The sequence below is a fragment of the Thunnus maccoyii genome, chromosome 1 (genome assembly GCF_910596095.1).
Source record: "Thunnus maccoyii chromosome 1, fThuMac1.1, whole genome shotgun sequence".
Taxonomy (NCBI): domain Eukaryota; kingdom Metazoa; phylum Chordata; class Actinopteri; order Scombriformes; family Scombridae; genus Thunnus; species Thunnus maccoyii.
The window spans coordinates 35221045-35247656 of record NC_056533.1 but is presented as its reverse complement, the minus strand read 5'-3'; the positions used below and the strand labels follow the sequence as shown (position 1 = coordinate 35247656).

General features: G+C 39.7%; 1 protein-coding gene across 1 annotated transcript in view; it reads right to left on the bottom strand.

Annotated features, from left to right (window-relative positions):
* The window catches only part of otog (otogelin), a 75745-nt gene that overhangs the window by 22010 nt on the left and 27123 nt on the right, over positions 1–26612 (bottom strand). Inside the window, exons 21-35 of the mRNA XM_042409643.1 lie at positions 25669–25743; positions 24817–24860; positions 24166–24331; positions 13367–13474; positions 12541–12679; positions 9971–10105; positions 9714–9860; positions 9498–9617; positions 9199–9315; positions 8642–8798; positions 8124–8150; positions 6712–6882; positions 3586–3864; positions 1597–1714; positions 445–524 (exon numbers count right to left, since the gene is read on the bottom strand). Of these exons, the coding sequence (XP_042265577.1) occupies positions 445–524; positions 1597–1714; positions 3586–3864; positions 6712–6882; positions 8124–8150; positions 8642–8798; positions 9199–9315; positions 9498–9617; positions 9714–9860; positions 9971–10105; positions 12541–12679; positions 13367–13474; positions 24166–24331; positions 24817–24860; positions 25669–25743 (1883 nt within the window). The remainder of the gene's footprint in view (positions 1–444; positions 525–1596; positions 1715–3585; positions 3865–6711; positions 6883–8123; positions 8151–8641; positions 8799–9198; positions 9316–9497; positions 9618–9713; positions 9861–9970; positions 10106–12540; positions 12680–13366; positions 13475–24165; positions 24332–24816; positions 24861–25668; positions 25744–26612) is intronic.

Here is a 26612-nt window from a genome sequence, read left to right as displayed (position 1 = left end):
GTTTTATCTGTTTGGCTGGTTTTGCATTGTTTTGTCTGCAACTTTTGCCTGCAAGGATTTCCATGCAAGAGTCTTCCAACCTCAAATTAATGTTTTTTTTGCTTCATTCATTTTTTAACTCTTATTGTTTTGCTGATTGCAATTGTTCTTGATCAGCCAGTAGAGCGTGAATACATTTTGTGTCATAATTCGGATTGATATTAAGTTGTGATATCTGTTGGAAAGTATACAGTGGGTTTTTTTCTGGTGATTTTTGGTCATTATGGTGAATCTGCTGCATGGAATTAAATGTTGACAGATTTTTGAACCCCTACCTACTTTCAAACAATCTCTTGTGTAACCTCCCTATTCCAACAATCCCACCACAAAACATCCTGGTTTAATTACAAATCTGTGAAATCACTGAAGCAGAACACCACTGAAATCAGTCAGGGGGATACTCACAGTCTTCAACATTAACACATCGGCGGGTGACCTCATCCAGGACCATGTGTGGAGGGCAGACAGGAAGGCAGCCCTCAATTCTGTACAGAGAGCCAAACACAGCTATGAAGAACCCCATAGGAAACTGTCTTATCCAAACAAACCTGTAAAACTTGATGTTTAGTCTTATCTACCATTAGCATCATTCTGTTAGTCTAAACATGTAATATCCATGTAAAAATACAGCAGATGTCTTCGTTTCTGTCACGTCAAGAAGCCATTAGCTATGAATGAGCTTCAGCCTCAATCATCTTAAACATCAGCTACACGTTTTCAGTGTTTTCTGTTTTGTTTTGAAATTGTAACAGATTTATGGTAAGAAGAGAAGAGAAAATAGTAAAACATGTATGTCATGTCTCGTCCAGTGTCTCAAGTTATGTTTTCTTCGTTCCACATTTTTGTTGCTTGACTTCCTGTTTTATTTTGTGTTACTCACCTCTCTTCTCTTTTCAGATCCCTACTTCCTACCCTCGTTTGTTTCCCACCCCTGTGATCGTCTGCCCCCGCCCTAATGTGTTTCACCTGTGTCCAATTATACCTGCCTCCTTTGTGTATTTAGTCTGTGTGCTCCCAGTTCCTTGTGCCAGTTTGTTTTCATCCCTAGTGTCAAGCGTTCCAGCATTTTTCTACTGTTTACTGTTCCTGGTTTTCTAGATCTCTGCACGTGTTTTTGACCTCGTCTTTGCATAGCCCTTTTTCTGGATTGTTGCCTGACCGACTGCCTTCTTGTGTACCGAACCCTGTTTCTGAGTAAAGACATTTGATCTCACAACTGAACTGTCTCCAGAGTCGTGCACTTGAGTCCTCCATCATCTCTGTGTACCAGAAAGAAAATGCCATACAGTGTTGACTACTGAAACTAATAATTCTGACTCGAGGAATGAAACAAACAACCTTTTTACAAGGTGAAGAGGTTCCAGGATGCATTGCTCACTTTAAATAAAAAACATAGTTGAAATGAAAATTTCAGAAAAAAAAGACTGCAGCTGTAGTCAAACACAAGGATCCAACCAGATGAGAGCTGGATGACATCTGATGTTTAATTTAAGGTCTGATGTATTCTTCTATGTCCAGTAGAGAGTAGCTTTGTGTTAAGAAGGTCAAAGGTCTCACTGTGGGATGGTGACGCAGGCTTCAGCTGTCGGGTCACTGCAGGTCTTGAAGCAGGGGGTGACGCAGGAGTCGTACCTCCACTGACACCGAGGACCTGGCGGGACGTCCGGGCCGGGGCCTGATAAAAATCACACAAATAGTTAACAATTTCACTTCAACATCACATGACCGCAGCATTGTATGCTTGTCTAAATTGGCCTTGAGTTAGGTATAAAACTCTCTCTCAGAACCAGGTGTAGCTATGTGTTACTGCTGTGCACCAAGAAGCATAACACTGCATGATACTGAAATATACGTTAGAATTTGATTTGATCTCAGAGGTAAAATGAAAGCAGAACAGGTGAATCCAAACCTCTCATTAAGTTTTAATGGTTGCATTAGTACATCAAATGGAAAATATTCTGTTACATGCATCAATTTATTCACATTTTACAGTTGTTGTTCATCTTTACATATTTGGTATCTTTGGAATTTTAAAGAAAGTATTGTCAGCTGCAGCGGTGTCAACACTTAAAATATACTTTATAGTCTCAATAAAACAGCTCATACAGTAAGCAGAGAAATCATCTTGATGGCCCTCAATCTGCAGGAAAATTTGATGCGGTAACAAAACAAGTATATAACACTACAAATATGGGCCGGCTAAAAATGGTCCATAAATGTTTTCATAGAACAGTTATGTGATGAATTTAGAAAGCCATTAGTGTTTGCTTAACGTCTCCGATCTCCTGCTCTGAGCGCGTACAGCATTCACTGCTGTCAGCAAGAAATTCAATCCGCTATTGGCTGCTATGCCTTTTCCATTAACTAAAACAAATGCTCTCTTATTTTTAGCAGCAGTGATCATCCTGGCTGCTCTCTGAGCTGAGTATGCAGGCAGACAAGTGCTGACCTTTGACCCTGGAGAGGAGCGCTGACGACCAGCTGAACCTCCTGGATCCTTATTGATGGCTGAGTGAAGTTAAAAATATAGTGTGGAACCTTCAACATGCCTTTTTAATGACAATATCTCTAACTCTCATCAGGTAAAACTCCAGCTTTGCCAATTAATAAAATGTGATACAGATGTATGTTGAATTCACCAAAGAAAAAAACAATTGTAAACATTTTCTCTTTATGATAACTTGAACAGACTCTTCATATACGTATGTTATCAAACTATCTATCATTAAAAATCTATCATTTTGTCATACTGTTTTTCCACACTGTAATTTTTCTATCTGGTCTATTCTGTACACACAAAATCTATCGCACATCTGTCCGTCCTGGAAGACGGATCCCTCCTCTGTTGCTCCTCCTGAGAATTCTTCCATATTTTTCCCTGTTCAAGGGTTTTTTAAGGAATTTTTACCTTATTCGAATCAAGGGTCTAAGCATAGACGATGTTGTATGCTGCAGTGCAGATTGTAAAGTCCCCTGAGGTACACTTGGGATTTGTGATATTGGGTTACAGTATATAAATAAAAACTGACTTCATTAAAATGATGACTTCTTTAATGCGAGAGAGAAATCTATGAATTATAAAAGTGTAATAAGTGGAGGACAAAACTATGAAAACAAGATCCAAGTTGCATGAATTTTCCTTAAAGATACCTGAGCAAATGTACAAATGATAAGATCATCTCCTCTCTTCTTTAATCACACAGCCTTTATTTTGTAATTATGAGATTTTATTGTGTTGTTTTTCTTTTCTCTTGGTGTTAAGCTGATCAATTCTGCAAATATTTCTGCGTAAAGGAAGCAAACAGTTCCTACTGAGGCTGCAGAAGACATTTGGAAAGGCTGAATGTTTTAGATGAATTTAAAAATGAATTTAAATCCAGTTTTACTTTAATCTGTTTCGCTGTTGAATCAGATTTTTATGGGTGACTGGCAGCTCTGCTATCATGACAACACACTGCGTCTTTCAGTGTGAGGGAATCCTCAGGAATCCAGTAACAGCAGTGTGTGATGCGTTCACTGCGCATTGGTCATATCAGTGTTGCTGACCTGTCAGTCTGAACAGAGTGGCCTTGCGGAAGCTGTCGGTGTGTCGGTATTTGAGCAGGTGGAGGCGGGGCAGGGTGGCGTGCATGAAGAAGCCGGGCTTGGCGTGGGACTCCAGCGAGTCGTAGCCGGAGATCCAGGTGTCCCTGTGGAGCACGAAGGTGGCTCCGTCCCAGAATGCCTCGCTCTCCTCCCACTTGGCCAGCCTCACCTGGCCGCTGGGGCTTGCATACAGGAAGTAGTTGGGTCTGTCCGCGGCCTCAAAGGAAACCCGTGATGTGTCTGTGTAGAGAAAGCAGGGAAGCATTCAGAAGACGGCTACTGAGATATTTAATATATTTTCACCCAAACACACACACTCCATTACTGATCATACAGATTGTAACAGAACTGACTGAGCTCAAAAACAAATGGACAGGAGGAGCTGGGATCAAACCATCAACCCCACAGAATTCCCAGACTGATTTAATTTTAATGGAAATGGTGCATTAAATGACCGTGTATTCTCTTCTGGTAACTCTCAGAAAACAATGAAGCAAAAATGTTATATTAGACTTAATAGTATAAACTGTAGCTTCATTTGTTATGAGAATGAGCCTGAATGCAGCAGATATCACATCTCAGATACACTAAACCGACCAGCTTGTTCCAGTCTTGGCTTGCTGACCGGCCTTCGCCTCGACTTGTAGCTCAGGTTGCTATATTAGCATTTGGCAATCTGATCCCTGCACCCGTCTGCCACTGTGCCGTCCATCTCCCACGTCAATGTTTTCACTGGGACGCACAAATCATTCAAAATAATGTCAAACGCAGAGGAAATAGTGGAAGAGGAGAACGCCGGCAGGCTGAGTTTCAGTCGGAGCGGGAAGAAACTCTGAAACTCTCTGATTCTGTGATTAACTGGAGGAGGAGAAGCCATCGAACAGGAAGAGAGCAGAATGAGTCTGCTGTATGATGCAGTGAGGAGCCGGATGTCAACGCCTGATATTTGGTGGAAATTACCTGGACATCAAATTCAAGTACTTTTCAATGATTTTTCAATATTGACTGGCCTCCACGATACACAGTCGATCAGACAAAAATGTTTTTTTCACAAAATCACAGGAAGGCAGCTCTGTGTTACATTATGGAAATCATCAATGCTAACTGACATTTTTAAAAATCCTCTTGAACAGAATGTACTTTTACACACAAGCTAATAATTTCTTATTATATATCTCACTACTGAGGTCCAGATCAAGTAAAGAATTTAATGATTACTGTTCACATCTATAAGAGGCTCTACTGCAGACACATATGGATCCACAGAACCACTGAACGTTTTAACATTGGAGACATCGGTCATGTTTTACACATAAAGCTGCATCTATCAAAATTTGTACATTAACAATTTATCAAATGATTGTGTGTAATGTGACAGTTCCCCTCAGCTCTATGGAGTGTTTTAGTGTCTTTCAGCTCTTTGTCTTTGTTTGGAAACTTTACTCTTTTGGTTCAGTCTCACTTCTTTCATTAACTTGGTTTTGAGCCGCAGAAAGCAGCTGATAAATTCGCTGTGCATTACCTGCACAACACCAACAGACACAACGGCAGACAGACAAAGTTCACCACTAGCTGGAAGGTCTGATATTTTTCGCAGGAGTTGGTGGAGACCAAAACAATGTTACTCCCTGCAGCTAGATAGGCCATCACAACTTAATAAGTTGTTGATGTTTTCAGCTTTTTCCACTGCCTGCAAGTAGCCAAAAAAACTATTAATACTGCATTAAAACATCCTATATATTGTGTTTTCTTCAAGCAACCACTTGCAATCATGGGAATGATGCGTGTCCTCTCTTGGTTGCAATTACGGAAGAAGCAGAAGTTATACCAACACAAGAAGATGTTGGATGGATGGTTGGATGTACAAAGTGTGTGACTTTGACACTGGAGACAAGTAGTTTTAATTGCTTAAACGTAACCAGACCTCAGCCATAGAGGTGGAGGATCAAAAAACTCTGATATGAAGTGTTTCTCGAACGCTCATTTGGGCAATTTTAAAAGGAAAGAGCCTATTTTGTCATTAAGATATGATAACTTGTGGTTAAAGAGATTCCTTAAGACACTGATTTCTCACAGTCCATTAGGGATACAGTCAAGTTGTAGGAGTCAAACTACTTTTGTGAGTCTTGTGTGACTCTTTTTTTATTCAGCAGCCTTTTGTATTCTGCTTACAGGAAAACATATCACTGGTATCTACACAATGATCAAACTTTCCCAAACTCCACTACAGACGTTCTCTTTCATGCACTGATACCGCTTCCATTGTATCCTGCATTAGTAATGCATACACTTTGTTTTTCCACAGTGACACTAAATGAGTGTAAAATAAAACTATGAAGCCTCTCAACTAACCACAGGGTTCCCACACTCACTTAGACATTAAATTCAGGGACATTTCCATGATTGCAGAGGTCTTGTTTCGGGAAATTCATGCATACAGCTCTTTAAATATGAATTCTCAATTAGCTGTAACATCTGGTGCTTCTTTCCATGTGGGCCTTCGCTAGAATATAAATTCTTAAGAGGAAAGAAAGATCTCTGATAAATATTCATATAGAGAGTAATATTACTACCACAAGACTGAGAAGAATGAAGTCTTTTGCATGATGTTAAACTCCTTTGTGATACATCTGAATAAGAAATATTCTTGATTTGCAGTTATTTAAAGAATCAATAATTGACATGTTTGGGGTTAAATAAAACAGTTTTTGTACTTGTTTTTTTACTGATCTTGTCAATCAAGAAATACTGATGAAATCCAGTAACACAATTGATGTGTTAATGATCTCAGGGAGAGATTCATTCATTACCTGAACCTGATTTTAGGTTCCAAACTTTCAAGGCCATTCACTATAAAACTTTTAAGGACAATTTGTGCACTTTTTTTTACATTATCTAATTATCAGATAAAAGTTGTGACTTCTGGCAGCTGAAAAACATAAAATAAAATCTTCTCCAAAGCAAAATTGGAGGAGAAGACTGCAGAGAGAGGAGGGACAGTGCTGCACAGAGGAAAGTTCTTGCATTGAAATGACTCCTGCTCTGTAAATTAAGTTGAACCCTGCAGTTCGAATAAAACAAACTCACCATGAGGTCGGGCTCTGCTGAGGCCCGGCGTCATCATGAACTGCGAGAGGAAGCCAGCTGCGGTGGTGATGTTTCCCCGCTGCACAAACACGGAGCCGCCGGACCTGGCGGCTGCCAACAGCGATGTCCGATCCCTGAAGGGGATCAACCTGAAGGGGCCTTTACCAAGAACTGCAGACAGGAGGCCATGTTAGTTCAGCAGAGATTACTGTTACAGAGTAGTAATGCAGTTTTAGCTCATATGCAACAAATCCCATATACTTTACATCACAAATAACCATTGTGCAAACCGTTACCGCTCAGTTTTGAATTTTGGATGTATTTTTCCTGCAACTATAAGAAGCTAGTGGTTTCCATTCATGTCATGTATCATGTGAAAATCAGTTAGCAGACTCTTGACTCTTGAGATGTGTAATCTATCACAGTGAACATTGTTGTTAGACTGAAATAAGTCATTCAATCGCAGATTTTATGATCTATGACCTTTTTATGCAATAATTGTCTTGTGTAAATGTGCGTCTTGTGGGTTGTGAAGGGAGAGTCGCAAATTTCGAAATACATCTGAAACACACAATGACCCCGAATCTAAGGCGTCAATGTTAAAGAAAGGGAAGTGAGAGTGACATGGAGTGTCACTGGTCGCAGGCAGACACAAATATGCGATATGAGTTACTGATGATGCATTTATTCTACGAAGTTTGCAGTGACACAATGCATCCCAGAGACATGTGATTAAGGAGTCTTCAACTCAGAAGCCTGGATTGAGACTTTTGTTTAATTTTCCACGAAAATCTGCATTATTATCTATTACACCATCATCACATGGTGGTGTGAAGTACACACCTTTTAAGTTAATCTGCACTTAAACAACACGCTACGCCACACAATTACCAGGTAATGCATTTTAGTTGAAAACTATTGGCTGCCACAAACACAAACATCCAAGGAAGTAGCTTAAACTTGTAAAAACACGAGTAGTGTCCTTTAAATTTCAGTAATTGAGTCCAAATGTCTCCAGTTTCCATTCCTGGACACACTCCCATAACTTTTTAACTATCTCCCATAACTACTCACTACAACATTTCCCACGGTCATTACACACTAATAAATAATCAATCAACAATAACAACCCATTGACTAATCACAGATGTTCTTGCTGCACCAATATTATATCTCACAGTGGTATTAAATCATGCTTGCAGAAAAAAATACCGTTGATGTTTTGATGAATAAATCTTCGCCCAAATCCCTCTGACATCACATCAACACTCAGCTCAGGATATTTTATCAATACCTTGTAAGCGCTGTGCACATCATTTATATATCTAAACTCAGTAAGTATAGACGTTGGTGTTTGAGTGTGTGATGTAGTTTGTCTTGTAGCTTTTAGGTCAGTGGAGAGACAGTCGTACCTTTGTTGTAGAATTCACAATCATAGGCTGCAGAGAGACGAAGAGAGACAGTTAATAACAATAGTGATGGTTGTAATAGAAGTTACAAAATGCTTCATATTTAAGAAAATATTTATTTTCTAGCCACAAGCTTAGTCAATAGACCTCCCAACAACTTATAAAAGAAACAAAAACTAAACCAATATATAAAATGTGATTTATCAAAACACAGAGAAAAAAGTTACAATAAGAAACGCACAAATTGAACAGAAGAGTTCACCAGTCAGCAGAGAATAGTCATAGAAAAAGTAAAACATATAGAAAAGGAAAGACAAAATGACAGGACAAGGACAATGAGCTCTGGGATACTTTGGTATTTCATATCTGTACACCACTTTGAGGGTTTATGAGCTGTGACTAATGGGTTTATTAATGATGAATGTTTAATTGGTGTTATAGGTTATCGGCTTCAGATTTATCTCTCGAAACAGAGATTTAAGAAATAATGAAGGTTTTTCACTCCTTTCTTTCTGACTTACGGCACAGAGAAGGGGAGCGCCAGTCGACAGGAACGCCCTGGTGGCAGCAGCGTTGGGCGTATGCCGCCACGCTGGTGCAGAAACACTCGCAGTCGCCTCCTCGGCTGCAGGCGCACGTGTCCGCCAGGCAGTTCATGTAGAACCAGGTAACGTCCACCTGAGCACAAAGAAAAACAAACACTGTTCAGCATTCACTAAGAATGAAACAATCATTTAGTATAAAAGTTCTCCATTCTTACACAAACCTTGAAGGTCAAAATAAATCACAAAGGACTTTTAAACTGATACTCCAATGAAAATCTATCTAACCTATTTAATTTATATTATCTATTTATTTATCTGTGGATTTATTTAATTTACCTAAAATATTGATTATCTAAAAAATATTGTCCTTTATGAGGTAACTGCAAATAACATGGAGTGAGTGTTTCATTCAAGACAAAAAGATGCAAAAACCACCAATCTGGGTTATATTAGGTTAAAAGTAATTTATTAACTTTAAAAGATAATCTGTTTGCAATCAGACTGAGTAGAGTTGTTGTTGTACCGTTACTCACCACTGGGTGGCAGGCCTGGAAGACTTCACTGAGCAGAACGGCACACTGCCGCTTTGCAAAGGGCTCCCTGAGCGGACTGAGGCTGCAGGGGTGTCTGATATCTGGACTGTTCACACACTGAACAAACACACACACACACACACACACAGATGTGTTCAATTACAACTTTTATTGGAGGTTAAGAAGTCAGGGCTTAAACTAAATTAATAAATGATGAATGTGTTGAAAACAAACAACAAGCGACTGATTAAAAGGCCTCACAGGGTTGATGATGATGATGCAGGTGATGTGTCACTCACCTCTGTTGCGGTCCAGCTGTTTCCAAACTCCTGTGGAGTTGGGGAGTCGATGTTGTCGGGTGTCCGCATCTCATTCACTGTCTTCAAGTCAAAGTTCCCACACAGCCCGCTCAGCTTCCCCTGAACACATCACCAACATCGTTTAATTTAACATTTCACTGACAGCCATCATAACAATCCAGTCAGTCAGTTAAAGGCAGTGGTCAATAATCCTACCTGCCAGCGAGGTCCAACCTGGATGTGGACGGTGGTCTTACGGTCCCAGAGGACGGTGACATCTTCCTCCGGGAAATGAACCACTGTGAAGTATCCAGCCGGCCAGATGAACATCCTCTGCTTCCTGTCGACTACACTGGATGGGTTCTACATGGGGAGAATAATTTCAATATTCATTTTATAAGATTATGTTGCCAGTGTGCTGCTGGTATGATTATTAAATGAATCTAGAGAATGTACTAAAAAGTGACTCTTACTGGCTTCCCAGTGTCATCATCGAACGCTATGAAGGATCTTCCGATATTGATCAGCAGTGATTTCCTGCAGATGACTCCGCTGTCGAAACAGTCGACGTTCTCAGCCATTACACTGAGCATCACATCAGCGCTGCTCTGTGGAGGAGAGAAAACACGTGCTGTTGACACTGAATCTAACATAACTTAAAGGATAAGTTCTCAATTTTTCAAGTGTGTCTTAAAACAACAGTCAGGTGTCCTTATGAACAGTGAAAGAGGTTTTTCCTCGCTGTAATCATTCCTCCTGTTCATACTGACTAAAAGATCCCCTTCAAATGTGCTTTCAATGTAAGTGATGGAGGCCGAAATCCACAGTGTGTCCACACAGTCATTTAAAAGTTGATGTGAAGCTCATATGAGGCTTCAGCAGTCTGAGTTAGTCATATCAAGTGGATATCTGACATATTTACAGTCTTTTTAGCATCAAATTCCCTCTTTGTGTTTCCTCGGACAGTGTTTCCCTGTTGAGCTGCGGTGGAAGTATAGTAACAAAAAGAGGGACTTTGGCACTAAAAAGACTGTAAAGTTGAAAAATATCTACTTGATTTGACTCATTTGGACGCTGACGCTTCATATTAGCTTCAGATGAACTTTTAAATACATTTTTGCACAGAAGGAGGACTGTGGATTTTGTCCTCCATCACTTCCATTGTAAGGGATTATGAAGGGATCTTCTAATGGTCAGTATGAACAGGAGGAATGATTACAGCAAGAAAAACATGTTTCAATGTTCATAAGACACACTTGAGAAATTGTGAACCCATCCTTTAACTTAATAGCAGCGTTTTTAACTTACTTCAGAGTAAAAGTCTTTTTTTATGGTCGTGACTTTGTCTTCAGTTTATCACACTTTTTTTTAAAGATATGACCATAAATTTCCACTTTGTTGCTTGTGGTATTAATAACTTAAGAAATGAGTTTATACTGTTGGTGTACTCTATTGTAAAGATCCATAAAAATGTTTTTTTGTTTAAGTTCAGTAACAACAAACAGCCGACAAATCAGTTACGTCTTACTTTTGCTGGGGACCATTTTGTTATTTAGATTGATTTTCCACTGGTTTCAGTAATGTATGAAATCAGTATTGAAACTTGCTTGAGATGGGTAATCTATCACAGTAAACATTCAGTTAATGCATTTTTTATTTAAAAATGAGGGAAAAATCAATAACACATAAAGCCAGGAGAAAACTGGATTTAAAAAACTCTTAACTTTTTCATTTTTATTTACTTACTTAAAGGGAAATTCTAGCATTTTCAACCTGGACCCTATTTTCCCATCATTTTGAGTGACTAATGGGGATAAAATGCTTTGGAATTGGTTCAGTACTGTTTGAGAGCGCCTCAGCTGGCAGCCGCAAAACAGGTGCAATGTAATCCTTGGGGGACAATTGCGAACGTCAATGTGCTTGTTATTATAAGTGTCTGACAATGAAAATAAACAGGAACCAGCCACCCATAGTAGCATTATGGCTAACTTTCTAGTTTCCTTACAGTCCAACCATGATGACAGTCACCCTCATACATGTAAACAAACCGGCGTGCACGGATGAATATGCAGGTGGTTTGGTTAGATATAGATCTCTATGTAGTTAGCCATAATGCTGCAACGGGTGGCTAGTTCCTGTGTTTACTTTCATTGTCAGACACTTATAATAACAACGTGAGCCTGTCAGTGGCTAAAACAAGCACTTTTAGTGGACGTACTTTGACGGGCGCAATTGCCCCCAAGGATTACCAGCTGAAGCCATCTCACTCAATACCAGACTGATTCCAAAAAATCAAAAAGTCACTTAGACCCAAAATGATGGTTGAAAAATACCAGAATTTACCTTTAAAGGAACTCTGGAGGCATTGCTCACTGTATGTTATGTTTCTCCTCACTTAATTACCACAATAATTTTCTGAGCTGTCATTGTCACAAGAGGATCTTGCTAACTAGAAACTGCTGTGAAAAATTGTTTTCAATAAAAACTGATTAAACACTCCACCCCAAAAACAAAAACTGTATTTTTTTTTTTCAATTAGTGGTCTTCGTGATAATTGTTTCTTCTTAGGATGATTTTTGTGATTCATGCTTTACGCTGAATTTTTGATGTATTTTTTTGTATATTTTGCTCAATGCTTTTCTATTGTTGCCCTTTATTCAGCAGCGTGTCTTGTCCTTTAATGGGAGTATCAGAGAGCGTTATCCAGCTCTGATCTGATCGGTTCAGTCTGAGAGCAGATTGACTCTCAATCTTGCAGATTACAATCACCCGAGAGATGAATGTGTCTATTGTTTGTTCAGCTTTGTGTTACCTGTTTGACAATGAAGAAGATTCTGTTAGACTGAAACATTGCTCTATTAAATTTGTCGGGGCTATCGGTGCAGTGTGCAGATCTTGTGTCTGATTTTGGCCTTCAGTTTGTTTTTTGCTCGAGCATCTGTATAAGTTTTTTGAGAGGTGTGTACCCCCAGCACTCTTTTAGTCAAGTTAAAGTTAAGTTAAAGTATGCTAAACCACAGTTTTGGTTAAATATTCCCAGTACCTTTATAAGATAGACTTTGCATGCACCAACGTAGTCAAACAGGAGGCCATCAAACGTCCTGTAGTGGCGATCACCATAAGCCGTGCACATGGATGGACACGGATGAAACACACACTGGAACGTCCCGTGCTGGCAAACACTACAAAGACAGCGAAGCTTCAGTGATTCAGCATCAACTTGTTCCCACTTAGTGCAAGGACATTTTTTCACGTCTAATGGCCTCCTTTTGTGGAGAGCCTCGGGTTTTACAGCAGGCAGAAAAGTGGTCAGTTAATTGTCAAAAGGTTGAATCACCGCTCATTGCACTATTAGGCTGTCATCTACATCTTCTTCCCTGGCTGTGGCTTGAAGAAGAAATTGAAGGATGGGAGAAAGACTGAGATCACTGGGAGAGTGTTTCCTTTCACCGGCGATGAACAGCCTGAAGCCGAGGGAATCAAAGAGTCATACAAGGGCCCGCTCTGTTTTCCGAGCCTTTTTCTGCCCCGTGATAACAGAGAATTATGGATATCAGGTGGCCACTTTTGCTGCTCTGACAATCTCAGGATTCATCGCTTTCAGGCAAAATCTGACTTTGATAAATTAGCGACATTGTTGGAGATTTGTCTTAATTCTGACAGATATTGTTGGAGGATGCCTGTTGAAGGCAATACAAATTTGTATGCCATGGAAAAGCTGATGAAAACCCACCGAAGTAAGGAAGAAAAAGGAATGTACAAAGTACCGTCAACATGTGGAAACACCAGACATTCAACTTAAAGTCTTCTGTGAAAGCTTGATGTGATTTTGTATGTGGAATATCAGACGCTGGAACATGTGAACGTACCACTGGTGGCAGGGGGAGGAGACTCTGTCGCCGGGGTAGTACTCCTTTCCTTTCCACAGACAAGGGCAGGCTCCAGGTTCAAAGCACTCATCTCCGTGTTTCAGCAAGCTGGGGGCAAACACACATTTTGTTACAGACAAACTCTGCACTTACTGATAATGAAAATGGAGCCTGGATGTGGTGGTTTAAGTGGAACAGATTCTGATGATGCACAAATATCTTCTCTTGGTTTTAAAGCCTGCAGCTGTGGCTCTTTATTTCAGGAGTCTTAGGGTCTCAGATGTATCCTGTTTTAAACATCCATGAGCCAGATGCTAAATTCACTTTTGCTTTGTTTGTCTATTGAGAATAATAACATCAAACACCAAATTATGGTGCCACAATGCCATATATAAAGCTAACTATGTCACTGCTGTAACAAGAGAACTGTAGATGAATTAGCAATGAGAACAGAATCCAACCAAGGACCAAGGAAAAAACACAGTGTAGAGGAAGAAAGATGCAGTTTCTCTTGGAAAACTCATCAAAAATCAAAAAGAGACTGAACAACCCAGACATGCACTGAACATGCTGCACATCTCTTAACACATCAACTATATAACATCAAATAGCCCTCAAAGGCTGCTGCAAAATGCTGCCATTTAGTGGGAAAATATTGTTCAACTAAAAGAACATTTCAGCAAAATGCACGTCTACACTGAGTGATGACAAGATATCACAAGACTAAACTGGTTGCTTGCTCAAACAATTTAAATTGCTTAGTTCTGTGAGCTGAGTGCAAACTACGTCATGGCTTTCAGGGGAGCTCACTTTTTTTTTTCTTTTTGACATTTATATGCTGACAAAGAGAAATGAGTAATGGCAATTTGGAAAAATGTGGAGTAACACACGTACTAAATGGGACTAAGGCAGTTTGTTTTTTTCTGATCTTTGAGTTAAAGTGGGTTAAGTTTATGATATTGCGCCGCCACGCTTCAGTGGTGATGGCAGGAATAGCATGCATGCCGGTATCTTAATTAAAGCGAATTAGTGATGAATCAGCTTCATGCATAAATCATATATCAATAATAGCCTAATTTGCACATGATCCATGATGATGATTATACAGAAAAATAGAAATGCATGGCAAAAAGAGCATATTGTCAATATTTTAGAGACCCCTAAAAATTGCACAAATCATGTTTTCAGGGGAACTCATGTCCTATTAAGCTAGCTCCTTCAGGCTCCCCTGTAGTTCACACCCTGACTGTATGTTTAAATGTCTGTTATAAGCAGTGGTGTAACAGAGTGTGGTTGATCCGTGATCTGTACATGCGGCATGCATGTGAACCAAAGATTAACTGCTAAATTGAATGTCTCATTGGAGACAAAGTAAACAAACTGTTGTGGCTGCTAGTCATGAACAGACAGTGTGTCGCTAACAGGGATTTTTAAGAGCAACAACCTAAACAGCATCTAACGGGTCCAAAGTAACATCTGCAGGTATGTTTACATGCTGTTTAATACGCTGCAGCTGAGCAGCTAATTGGCTATCTAGCTGTTAAATGACGTTCGCAATGAATGTTTGTTTGGTGGCTCGTACAACAAGCTGCAGGACAAGACGTGTTTATGTTTTGATAATGTGGACACAGGCTGTTCATGCCTCATATTGCACTTCAATTTAACAGCTGAGTATTGAATATTTTATATATTTTTAGAATTTATTTCAACACTGGATATCTTGAATGTTGTTTTCATTTAAGACCATGGGCAAAAGTTCCTTGCTTTAAGTGTTTTACAGAATAAATGGAAAGCAAAGTTATATGTCTCCCTTTTTTTTTTTTTTTTGCTGATCTGAAAAATGATCTGAACCGTGAGTTTTGTGATCTGTTGTACCCCTAGTCATAAGTAGCCTGACGTTTTTATACGGCCGCAACGCAACCAACCAACAACCAGGATGTCAGGTGTGTGACTGTGACATAAGAGTTTGTATCCCATCTCCTACCAACAGTCATCTTCAGATTTTCCTCATCTTATCCAAATAGTTTTAGAGAGCTGAACCTAACCAGACCATTATCACAACATGGCAGGTCTAAAAATACTCATAGACGTAATCTCAGGAACAGTTACACGGCACACACTTGTTTTGGAAGTCACTGACGAACTACGAACTTCTCAGACGTTTAAGCAAAGAATTCTCACCAGCGGACAAAAGACGACCAATAGATGTTCAGTAGTCCCACCTGAGATGTAAAGCCGATCAGAGTGAGAACACACCTGGACGAGTTGTTGATTTAAATCATCAATAGGCCAACGATGGAGCCTCATAACTCAGTTCAATCTAATTTGGAGTAATGGATGTTATTATTCAAGAATTGTGGTCTACTAAGATGCCATCAAGTTGTAACATAATCATCATTTGAAGTTCCTGTGTTTCATTTCTAACCAAGATATGAGGACTGTCCTATGCCAAGAGGACGACAGAGGCAGAGCCAAGGCAGGTTAGCTTCCAGAGCGGAACGATGCCAGGAAACGAGAGAGAGAAAGAGTTTCGGGGGTGGGTGACTGTGGATGAAAAGCAGTAACACTCGTTAGCTACATGAGAAAACCAGACAATTAGGATTCTCAGAGATAGAGAGAGAAACAGTCTTTGTGTGGATCCCTCCATTTGCTTTCCACTCCGCGAGACGAAGCTGATAACTATCTTGTAATATCCAGGGTTGAGCTATATCCACTGGCGAGGCTGCAGACAATGAAGTGACATACTGAATGGTCTCGCCACAAACCTCAGGTTCATCTGAGTAGAGTTACACCCCAGATAAAACGGTGTTAACAGCTTCCTTTATCCGCTCGCCAAGTTTCTGTATCAATTACTCTGATCAAAGATTCTAAAATCATTCATTCTCCTGACCTACGTGCACATTATGAATAAATCCTCGTAAACATAGCCCTCATTTTGAGTTTAATTCTATCTGACGATGTAAAACTGCCGGAGGAAGATGTAGTTGCATAGTGTGGCGACTGGCGAGCCAGACAGTGCAATGGGTTGCCTGCAGTGTGAGATACATCTGGTGCTGTGCCAGGTTTTATACACCTGCTCAGAAATCATTGTACAAACTAATGAGCTCACAGAAGGGGAACAGGTCACACAGCTATGAATGTACAACTGATCAAATAATATCAGTAACATTCTGTGGAAATAATTCCCCATATTAAATGAAAGAAAAAGTGAGGACTCCTGCAAGAAGCGAGGCAGGTGTCCCGGCTCTTCCTGCCTCGATTTTTTCATAATAATTCACTCAAACTTATTTTAACAACGCTCACAGCTGAAGACACAGTCGGCGTACAGTAGGTACGGCCATAAATCAAAAGAAAGCAGACTTGAAGCATAAAAATAAGCTTTGAGTTGCATGCATGACGCACAAGTGAAGCAAGTATAAGCTGTGAAGGTGTAGACTGACAACTCAAAAACATGGTTTAAATGTGTCTGGTGTAAACATGATTTATATTGTATTGTGGAAATACTTGAGATTAACACAAGGTTGGAATTATTTGACCCAAACCTGTGTCTAGTATCATCTTAATCCATTAAATTTTTTTTTATGTATTTACAATGTAATTTCTAGTTTGTAAAGAAGCTGTTATGTTATAAAGCATGAAAAAAAGCATATACATATTGTTAGCATAAAGCATACGCTAACAAGATGTGAACAGGCAGCTTCTTGGCTTTGCTAACTGCTAGCACAAAGACAAGCTACCAACAAAAATGAGAAAGAGAGGATGAAATATCATCTTTTTTATTCCACGCAAAAAATCTGGAGCCTATATTACCCACAATGCAACTCAACCGCCAACGGTTCAGTCACAAAGATTTGGGTGTGCTATGCTAGTAGCAGCTAATGTAGCCTGCAGCTGCTAGCGTCCAGCAGAGATTAGGAGCAGGCTACAGAGGTCTGGTAACCTCACTTCTTTCTAACTCCAGATCATTTTCAAACTTGTTTGCATTGGAGCCGGTTTGAAGCCCAAAGTTGGCTTTTCTAAACTATGCTAACAGGGCAGGTATCTAAGTAACATTGAACTTACAAAAATATTGCGGCAATATGAACAGGTGATAGATGAATGATATGTGGATACTGAGAAAAGCTGCGTACGATTGTTCTATCAACTACATAACACTGTTTCAAGCAAAACAACACAAAAGAATAGAATATCAAATACCTGAAACAACAATTGGTGGATGGCTATCACTAAAAAGTGCTCCAAATGCCAAAGTAAAATCAGTTGTTGGAAAACACATATAGAAGCCTGCACCCATCACATATCAGGTGACAATGTGTATAAAAATATCTTAAATCACGATATAATCCACATTGAAATAAAAAATGCTTCCAATTTACCTCAGCAATGTGAGATCCAGATCTAAATTGGGCACAAATCAAACTTTGTACTCCGGTCATGTAAAGGATGACATACTGTAGATATGTTCTCACTTTAGGTTTGCCTGAAATTTCCTCTCACCATTTTTTACTGCAATTCTTAAATAAAACAAGATATACTTCCTGGTTTTGGTGTGGCACCCAATATCACCCAAATCCCCAAAATGTTCTCCCAGCTCGCTTTTGATATTTCTAGTCAACACAGCTGACAGTTGACGTCCCAAATCGCATCTCGACTAACTGAAAGGTTTGAGGTATCTTATGCTTTCTTTTCCTATACTGCATCACTCTGTATTTATCTATAACACCCCAAACATCTCCAGCGTAGTCCAAAAACTGGGCACACATCAGATTTATGTACAGTGTGTAAGCACTGTAACCAGAACCAAATTCTGGTATGCTGTATGGTCCCAAAGTCCAGGTTCATATGAGTTCAGCTGGGCTAATTGTCACAGAATGAGGAATGAATGAATGGTCTACATTTTGATCATAAACAAAGTGTGCCATTGTGAATGGAAACACAATGGATTCTTCTGTCAGCACCTCAGCTAATTATTCCCCATTAGAGGTTTTTAAGTCCTGCTGCAGATAAATACCTTGCAGATGACTTGAGTTCTGTTTTCATGATAATCATCCAAGTGTAGTTATTAGTACGACAGAGGGAGCAGCTGCTTATCATCTGCTGTCTGTTTTAGTAAACCAAAACTTGGAAGCTGGGAATGTGATTGATGCTGTTGCAGTCCCATAAATGCAAAATAGAAGGCAAAATAGAAGGAAAAATAGATGGAACACTCAAAAACAAAGCTGAGTTATTGGATTTATATCTTGTGATATTGTTGAAGTCTTTGGCTAGTGTTCATCATCATCAATGGGAAGAATAAGGTGCTATAATTTTGACTGTTTCATGAGAAAAACGGCTCTCTAAATGCATCCATATAAAAACAATCTTGCATTACAGCTTCCTTCAAAAGTTTGCAAAGTTCTTACTGCTGCTATTAATTTTCACTTAATGTAATTTTTTCAGATTTCACCTCCAACACATATACACAAACATTGTCTGCATACACAAGCTCTGGGCCTGATGTTTACTTATAGATTTAATCTGCTTTTTCGTCAACCATCAGGTTCAGTTCCTCAACATCTTCTCATGTAAAGACTCTCATCGGGGAATGCTGTGGTGGGAATTTTTATATACACAACTAAAAACATACATGTAAGGTTAGAATTATGTTTCTACAAAGATACATGTAAATGTCTCTGCAGGTCTACACAGACGAATGGTATTAAAGGCAACCCTGTGTTTATATATTACTAAGTTGTCTTCCCAATTACATTGCATTGGCAAATGTAATTGCAGCCTGGATTCTGTTCACAGGCAATGTTTTTTTCAAATGAATGAAGCACCTCTTTAATATATCACTCCAAAGTTGGAGGAAGGGCGCCAGGATGGATAGCAGGCGTAAAAGACGCAGGAGTCTGACAGCAGGGACTGGTGTTCGTAGCTTGAGGTCTCATGTGTGGTTCGGTTTAGGACAACAAAGAACTTTGATTAAGGTTAGTGAAAGACTGTGGTTTCACTTAAATGTCAATAAACATGTTGTGCTTTCAGTCGTTACAGACTTTCTTCTGTGTTGACTCAAGACCGTGATCTTTCCCTGACCTTAACCAAGCACTGCCAACCTTTAAAACTTGAATATTGCTGTAGTTTCTTCTAGCAGGTATCGTACTGCATTGCATTGTCACTGAAAATGTTACTCATATGTTCAATATCAACATTGCCAAATATAACAACATTTAACATTAACGACATTTTTTCATTATGTTGAGAGAAAACATAATTCATCCAGAATTAGCAAAACATATTTGCTGTTGTAATTCAGTTGTATATGAACGTAATTTATAGGAGACGGCTGTTTAAAGGTTACGGTTGGTTGCAGGGGCTCACAGAGGAACTCATGTGTGCGCCTACCAAAGCTCAACATGTTTTAGTTGATCCAACTCCTGTCAGGAGGTGGTTCAAAACAGAGAAGAAAAAAGCTTTTTTTTTAACAGTTAGTGTCACACAAGTTGTACATTATGTAAAACATTGTGTTGTACTTAATGTATACAAAAGAACAGCCGGGAGAACGTCTCTGAATGATCCCCAACGAACAGCCCAAGAAAAGGATGTCTCAGCCCTAACACATGAAACCCTGAAGGGCTTGGCACTGCACACTGATGTGTGTTAACTGACTGTTTTCTGACCCAGATCTTACTAAATTGCTGCTGCAGCTTTTCACTGGACTTCTTCACTGGTTGTAAACAACTTTAGACAGTCAATAATTAGCTTTATTCAGTTTCATTCAAACTTCTATGTATCTCAAACTTTTTTTGTTCAATCTGAGCCAAACTCAAAGTCTGTCTTTGTCCAAACAACCACTAAAAAACAAAAACTCATCACTCCAGACTGATGTCATGCATCAGGTAATCACCGGGAAAACCTTTAAATCCCCCTCCACCTTCCCGTTACTGCACTTGATACAGCTGTGGGAGCATCCGGCTGAACGAGATCTCTTTGTGTTCGTTTACACACAAAATTAGTTTGCAAACTTCTATCAGGTTTCCAGGGAATTATTAAACACTCAAACCCATGACTGGATTTGAAGTGTGCTGGGTTCGTGTCACCATAAAGGTCATGTTGCTTAACGCGCTGAACGGGAATTCATGAATCACGCTGGTGAGATCTGCAGAAATGACGTCAAAATGAGCTTGCAGTATCTCTGTTCCTGAGTAACCTTTTCTGCCTGGCAGTGTGTTTGATGATGATAGATGAACAAAAACTGATGTTATTTATAGAACGGGACTGACCTGAGGAAGGTTTCAATTGAGAATTTATTTGACAATATAAATGACATTTTGTACCTGTGTTGTTCAACTGATCATAGATTAAAATGTGTTTTAGTTCTTTTGTTTGGTGCTAGAAGCCAGGCTTTGCTTCAGGGGATTTTTGTTCACCTTTACATCTTTTCATAGTGGCTACAGAATAATAATGGAACTTATCCCTTTGAAAGTTTTGACCTACTGGCTTGAGGACAAACTGTTGCAAAATATGGGCCCACTTCTTCTGGGATAAACTTTTATATAATGTGGTTGTTTAAACCAATAGACATATCTAACAAAAACAGCTGTGTTGACAAGATCCCAACAATACATCAGCATGACCGATATTATCATATATTATATTCCTGGTTTTATAAGCTGTAGTGGTTTTTATGTCATTGGTCTTATTGTGTTTATTTGTTTGTTTTTGTATGAATGATGTAGGGTATGTATGTATGAAAGTATGTTTGGGAGATGAATGTTTTGTGATGCAGTAACGCTGAGCCTGAGAAAAATGTCCCTATTGAGACAATAAAGTATATCTTATCTTATCAGCCTTAGTAAGTATTATGAAACTGCAATACAAAAATGCCAAATATGTTGAGGTATATTTGAGGTAATGCAGAAACAATGTGGTCATTAGATTTCTCCAGAGAGCACCGATAAGTTTATTTTTCAACTGTGAAAAATGTGTCAGTCACAATTCTTTAACTTTAACAACCAAAGATGCTCCTGTTGTTAGGTGTAGATCTACCATCAGGCAGATATATCAGGGGGCAGCTCCAAACCCCAAATTATTCCTGATGGCTGGGTCACTGGTTTGTGTGTATTGATGGTTGAGTGAGCATTAGAAACAATGTAAAGCACTGTGGATAAAAACCACTGTATCGCTCCTGATGCATCTTGCATGGCAGCCTCTACTATCAGTGAATGAATGGGTGAATGTTGGCATGTGTTGTAAAGTGCTTTGAGTGGTCAGTAGACTACAAAAACGCTATATAAATGCAGTCTATTTACCATTTACCATATATTATCTGTGCAAAAGTGTTATAAGCCTGGACGTGTTTAAACTGACCCCTGCCTGTGCATATTCTTATCAGGATGACTCCTGGTTGATGTCAGAGAATGAAACCACTTAACCCTCCTTTCAGGCCGACAGCCAAAAGGGATTACGGGGATCAGATGACTGTAATCTACCTGATGATGTCTGGCCACCTCATCTGCTGGTTTTAAGGATTTCTGTCTCCCACAGATAATCTAGGACTTGTGTAAAAACATGGCCAGTAGCAGTGATTGACATGTTACTGCAGTGGTACAAAAATGTATTATTTTCTTATAATAATGTAACCACTACACTGCAAGAAAAATACCACCCCTAAAAAATCCCCACATAAGGCAAGGGAATATACATGTTTTACAGTGTATAACTACTTCTTGTTTACACTGTACTTTACATAGACTCAATCTACTGTACATACTGTTCAGTCTATCCTTATTTATCTATTTATATATCTATAGGCACTTGCTTCTGTTTACACTATCTGGTTAGATGCTAAACTGTACCTACTGTGTACAATGACAATAACGTTGAATCTAATCTAATCTAATTTGAGGTATTGGGAGAGTTTTTGTCATTTTCAAGGCTCAACAGAAAGGCTATAATTTATTTAAATCTCAAAGTATCAACACGTGGCTTGGAAAGTTTCTTTAAAGTCAACGACCAACCTGACTTTGCAGTCAGAAAGCTTCATTTAAACCTTTTAAAAAAAAGATGGTTTAATACCCTTTGGCTTTACATTTTGGCTCAAGAGCAGACTGAGCTTTGTGTCACTCTGACCAGCAGTCCAAGCAATCACTACCAAAAGAATAGCTGTTGAATGATGTATGAATTTTTTTTTTTTTGAGCATCACAAACACGGCTCTCTGTGGTATCAGAATTTGAGCCATTAGATCCAATAAAAGTTGACCACCAGGATCAGTAAATTATTCTTGTGGTACTCATGAGTCAGCAGGAAGTCAGCCAGTTCAGCCACAGGAAGACTCAAGAGCTCTACAAATCAAAAACTCAGAGGCCTGAGAAATTATTACGAGCGCATGCAATGCAGATGAGCAATACTTCATTGGAAGGAACACAGTATCCGGTTCTCTTAACACACCCTTGAGTCCTAGAAGCAAAAATAGTTGGCACATGGAGCTAAGTCTCTTTAAAATGTCTGACAGAAGAATGGGGCCTACTGTGTCTGAAACATTATGGTCCCACAATTTAATGTGTCTGCCATTTTATTATGTGTGATTTATCACTTGATAGTGAGCAAGAAATGGTCACTACCAGACTCTGACTACATGTATTACACAGGACATAGTGTTGAATGTAGTGACCAGCGTCACCAGGAAGGGGGGGGGGATTTTTTGGTCCCTGAGGCTTGTGTGACATTTTCTGAGAGTCTTTAACCAGCCTGCAGCCCGACCTCCTCCTGATCTCAGCTTCAGTGACACGGTCAGTCTGGTGAACTCACAGCTTTAGGTTTCACCAAGACTACATTACACTCATTTTGTGACCTTTATTTATCAAGAAAAAGGTCGTGCTCTTTTGCAGCATCAACATGAATCACCTTCATACACTTAAGACACCTTCATACCTGACGGCAAACAGTCGGCTAGTAGTCGACAATCAGCAGAGGAACATTTGGAGATTCAGTGACACATTAGCAGAAGTTTGGGGATCTTTGTATTTATGTAACAAAATCCTTCATCCTCTGAGTCAAAAACTCTCTGGTCATAAACAGTAGAATCACCATGGTGACCGAGGTGCTAAGGTGCCAAGCAAGACTATCAAAATCCCCGGTTCACTGCGGACCTGTCATTCCCAATCTCTCTCTGTCTCCTCTTTTCCTGTGATTTCTCCACTTTCAACTAAAGAACTGACACATATAAATGTCACCCCTCCCAAAAAAGGAAGTCAACAGGAAAAAACAGACATGTCCTCAGGGCCAGTCAGTGGAAAAAATGGTTGCAACACATGGAGAAAATGTGTGATAAATTTAGCGAGATATTGCTTTTACAAAGAAATTCAAATTTAGATTGTGTTCGCTGAAATCAAAATTTGAGTAAAGAGGAAAAGCTTGCTGACCGCTATGAGACAGGACTTAATGGTACAAATATGTCTGTTGAATCAACTGTGTGAACTCATTGTCCCGTTAGCAACCACAAACCCCTTTAGCTCAGAGAGATTTTTCTAATCTTCAATTAAACTCTTAATTAAACAAAATGATTTACAATCCAAAAAACAAAATACAACAACAAACCCTGCGAGTAGACATTACAACACCAGGCTGCTATAACCAAGTATTTTGCGAAGATGCTCAGATTAATTTCAAAGTTTGACTTTCTGGTGCGACCAGGCCTTTACACTTAAGAGTACACTGAAAACTATTTGTCAGTGGAACAATGTGTTATCATACATCATGCGCACAAAAATAGAAAACGTCATTTTAAGTGAAAGGAGTCACTCAAAACGTCACTCACCCAGGGGGGCAGGTACATCCAGCCACGCAGGGCTCGTGTGTCGAGCAGGTGAGGTTGAGCAGGTAGGATTCACAGGTGCGCTCACAGGCCACGCCCCTTCCCGGCGGGAGGCCGTCCTCCCCCTCTGAGCAGCTCTGGTAGAGCTGACCTGCTGGACACAACCTGTCTGCAAGAGGAGAAGAAGAAGAACTCACAGTGAAGATGAGCGTTTAGCAGTTCTGAGTATCACTGAGAAACAGTAGATGACACATTTTGTGTTGCTCTATTCCCATTCCTCCTGTGTTTTGTGCTCCACAAGCTTCTTGTAATTAAAGTCAACTAAATACAAGAATGAAAACAATTACAAAACTAGTATAGTTTTTCTGTGGTTCAGTGTATATCTGCGGTTGTACTTAATCGTGGTGTAAGAGTGGGAAAGAGACGGAGGAGGTCAGTGTTGACTGGCAGGTCTGATGTGCCTCCTGTTTACATGGTTGTTACTTTCAAAGACTGAGTCACACAGACAAATACGTACGAACATGGATTTTATAATTATTATAGAATAATTACATGATAATGTGACAATGTGGAACAAAGCATCTTCTTGCTGAATATCAGCTTAAGAAATAACAAGAATGAACTGAAAAACAGTTTTTGATCGGAGTGACTTACCACTGTCTGATGTTTGGGACACCAGTTTACCGTTCAGACAGAGTCTACAAGGGAACACAGATGAAACACAATGAAGGTAAACACATTAATTACATGGGCAGTTAATACGTTAATATACATTAAATTTAATAGAATGATCTCTTGAGGGCGATTCCAGTGTGATTGTAGTCTGTGTTCATTTTTCATCACATCTTTTTTTCACAATTGGAAATATTTGTTCTTTTTCATTATTCTTTCTCTCTAGCACCATCTTTATGACTTACCTTTTTCCCTACATGACTGATAAGACTTGCAGAACAGCAGGATGTTGTTTGCACTATCTAACTCTTTCATTTTGTGGGGTGTAACAGATATTGTAGCTCCTACAGTAGGGGAGCGCTAGTGAAGCTTTAGACTCCTACTTTGTTCACAGTAAATATTCTGAGGCAAGTGCTGAGTTCCCCCTAATAAAAAAGGAGGAGTACTTTGTCTGCATGTCTGGGTTGTAACCACAGAGCCTTTTTATTTGAAGAAACACAAGGAAATCTGACCCACAGTGAACCAGAAACTTAAGCAGTAGACAGCTTTGTCTCTGTGCTGTTAATCAGTGCTCTGATTGTAGCTTCTCAACCACAGTAATGGATTTTCTTAACTAACTGAATTACAGCCTCTAGCTGCTTTCTCAGCTGTCTCTAATGGTTTGCTAACTTAGTTGCCTGAAGTAACTGAAAAATGTCTTTAATCGTCATCTTTAAGTAGCATGAATGGATTGGGGAATGTGAAAGAAAGCAAAAAGCTGAAATTGTCCATTAAGATGTAGGAATGTTTTGAGGGTTAAGATCAGGGAGACAGAGATGGAGAGGAGGATCTTACTGAACACCTGCTGACGTCATGATCACATCTCCCGGTTCGTAATCGGCCCCGAGGAAACTGCAGGGACACTCACTCCTGGAAAAACACACCAGTAAACAAAAACAACGCATGCACAAACGCACACAAGACCAACTATCAATGATGCAATTATGTGACTTCAACGGAGAATATCACTATGAATGTGAGAGATGCAACATCTGTTTGTTAGATGTCAGGATCAGGCTTTTGGCGATGTAAACCAGATGCTGCTTAGTTTGTTCATTACTGTGTAATTAATTATTCTAAAGCGGGCTCTGTGTTATCTTAAAGGCATACTATGCAGGATTTGTCAGTTGGTGTTTGTAAACACACAGCATTCAAAGTTGGCCCCTCCTCACCGGTTCAGAGAGCAGCTAGAGAGTGAATGAAGAGCCAAAGCCGTGAATCTGAGAAATAAAAATTTCTGATTGTTTCACAGCGGTTATGTTCACACCTCTGCACAACCCTGCAGGAAGGTGTTGCATTGCCAGATTTGGTGTGAATGCAGAGCTTCATCCTGTCCTGCTGTGGCCTCTCGGCTCTGCGTGTGTGTAGCTCAGCGCCGCCCTCGGACAAGCAGACACACAGACCTGCAGCTCTTTATACATCCATGACACAGAGAGCAGAGAGCAGAGCAGAGGAGAGGAGAGAGACGGAGACAGCGATGTAACCTGGTCACTACGCTACGAGTCCCGACCTCACACCTGCACACTGTTATTGGCTAACGTCCCGAACACAGCAAAATCATAAGAAAATAAGAAAATACAGGCAGAGGGCAGAGTCCCTGTAGATACATACACCGCCACACACTTCCCGTGGGTCATAAGTGATGATTGAGAGGGATTACTTTTGTATGAGTCTATACATTGTTTTGGGGAAAATCCTGCATAGTATACCTTTAAGCAGATTATTACAGGTGAGTGGAT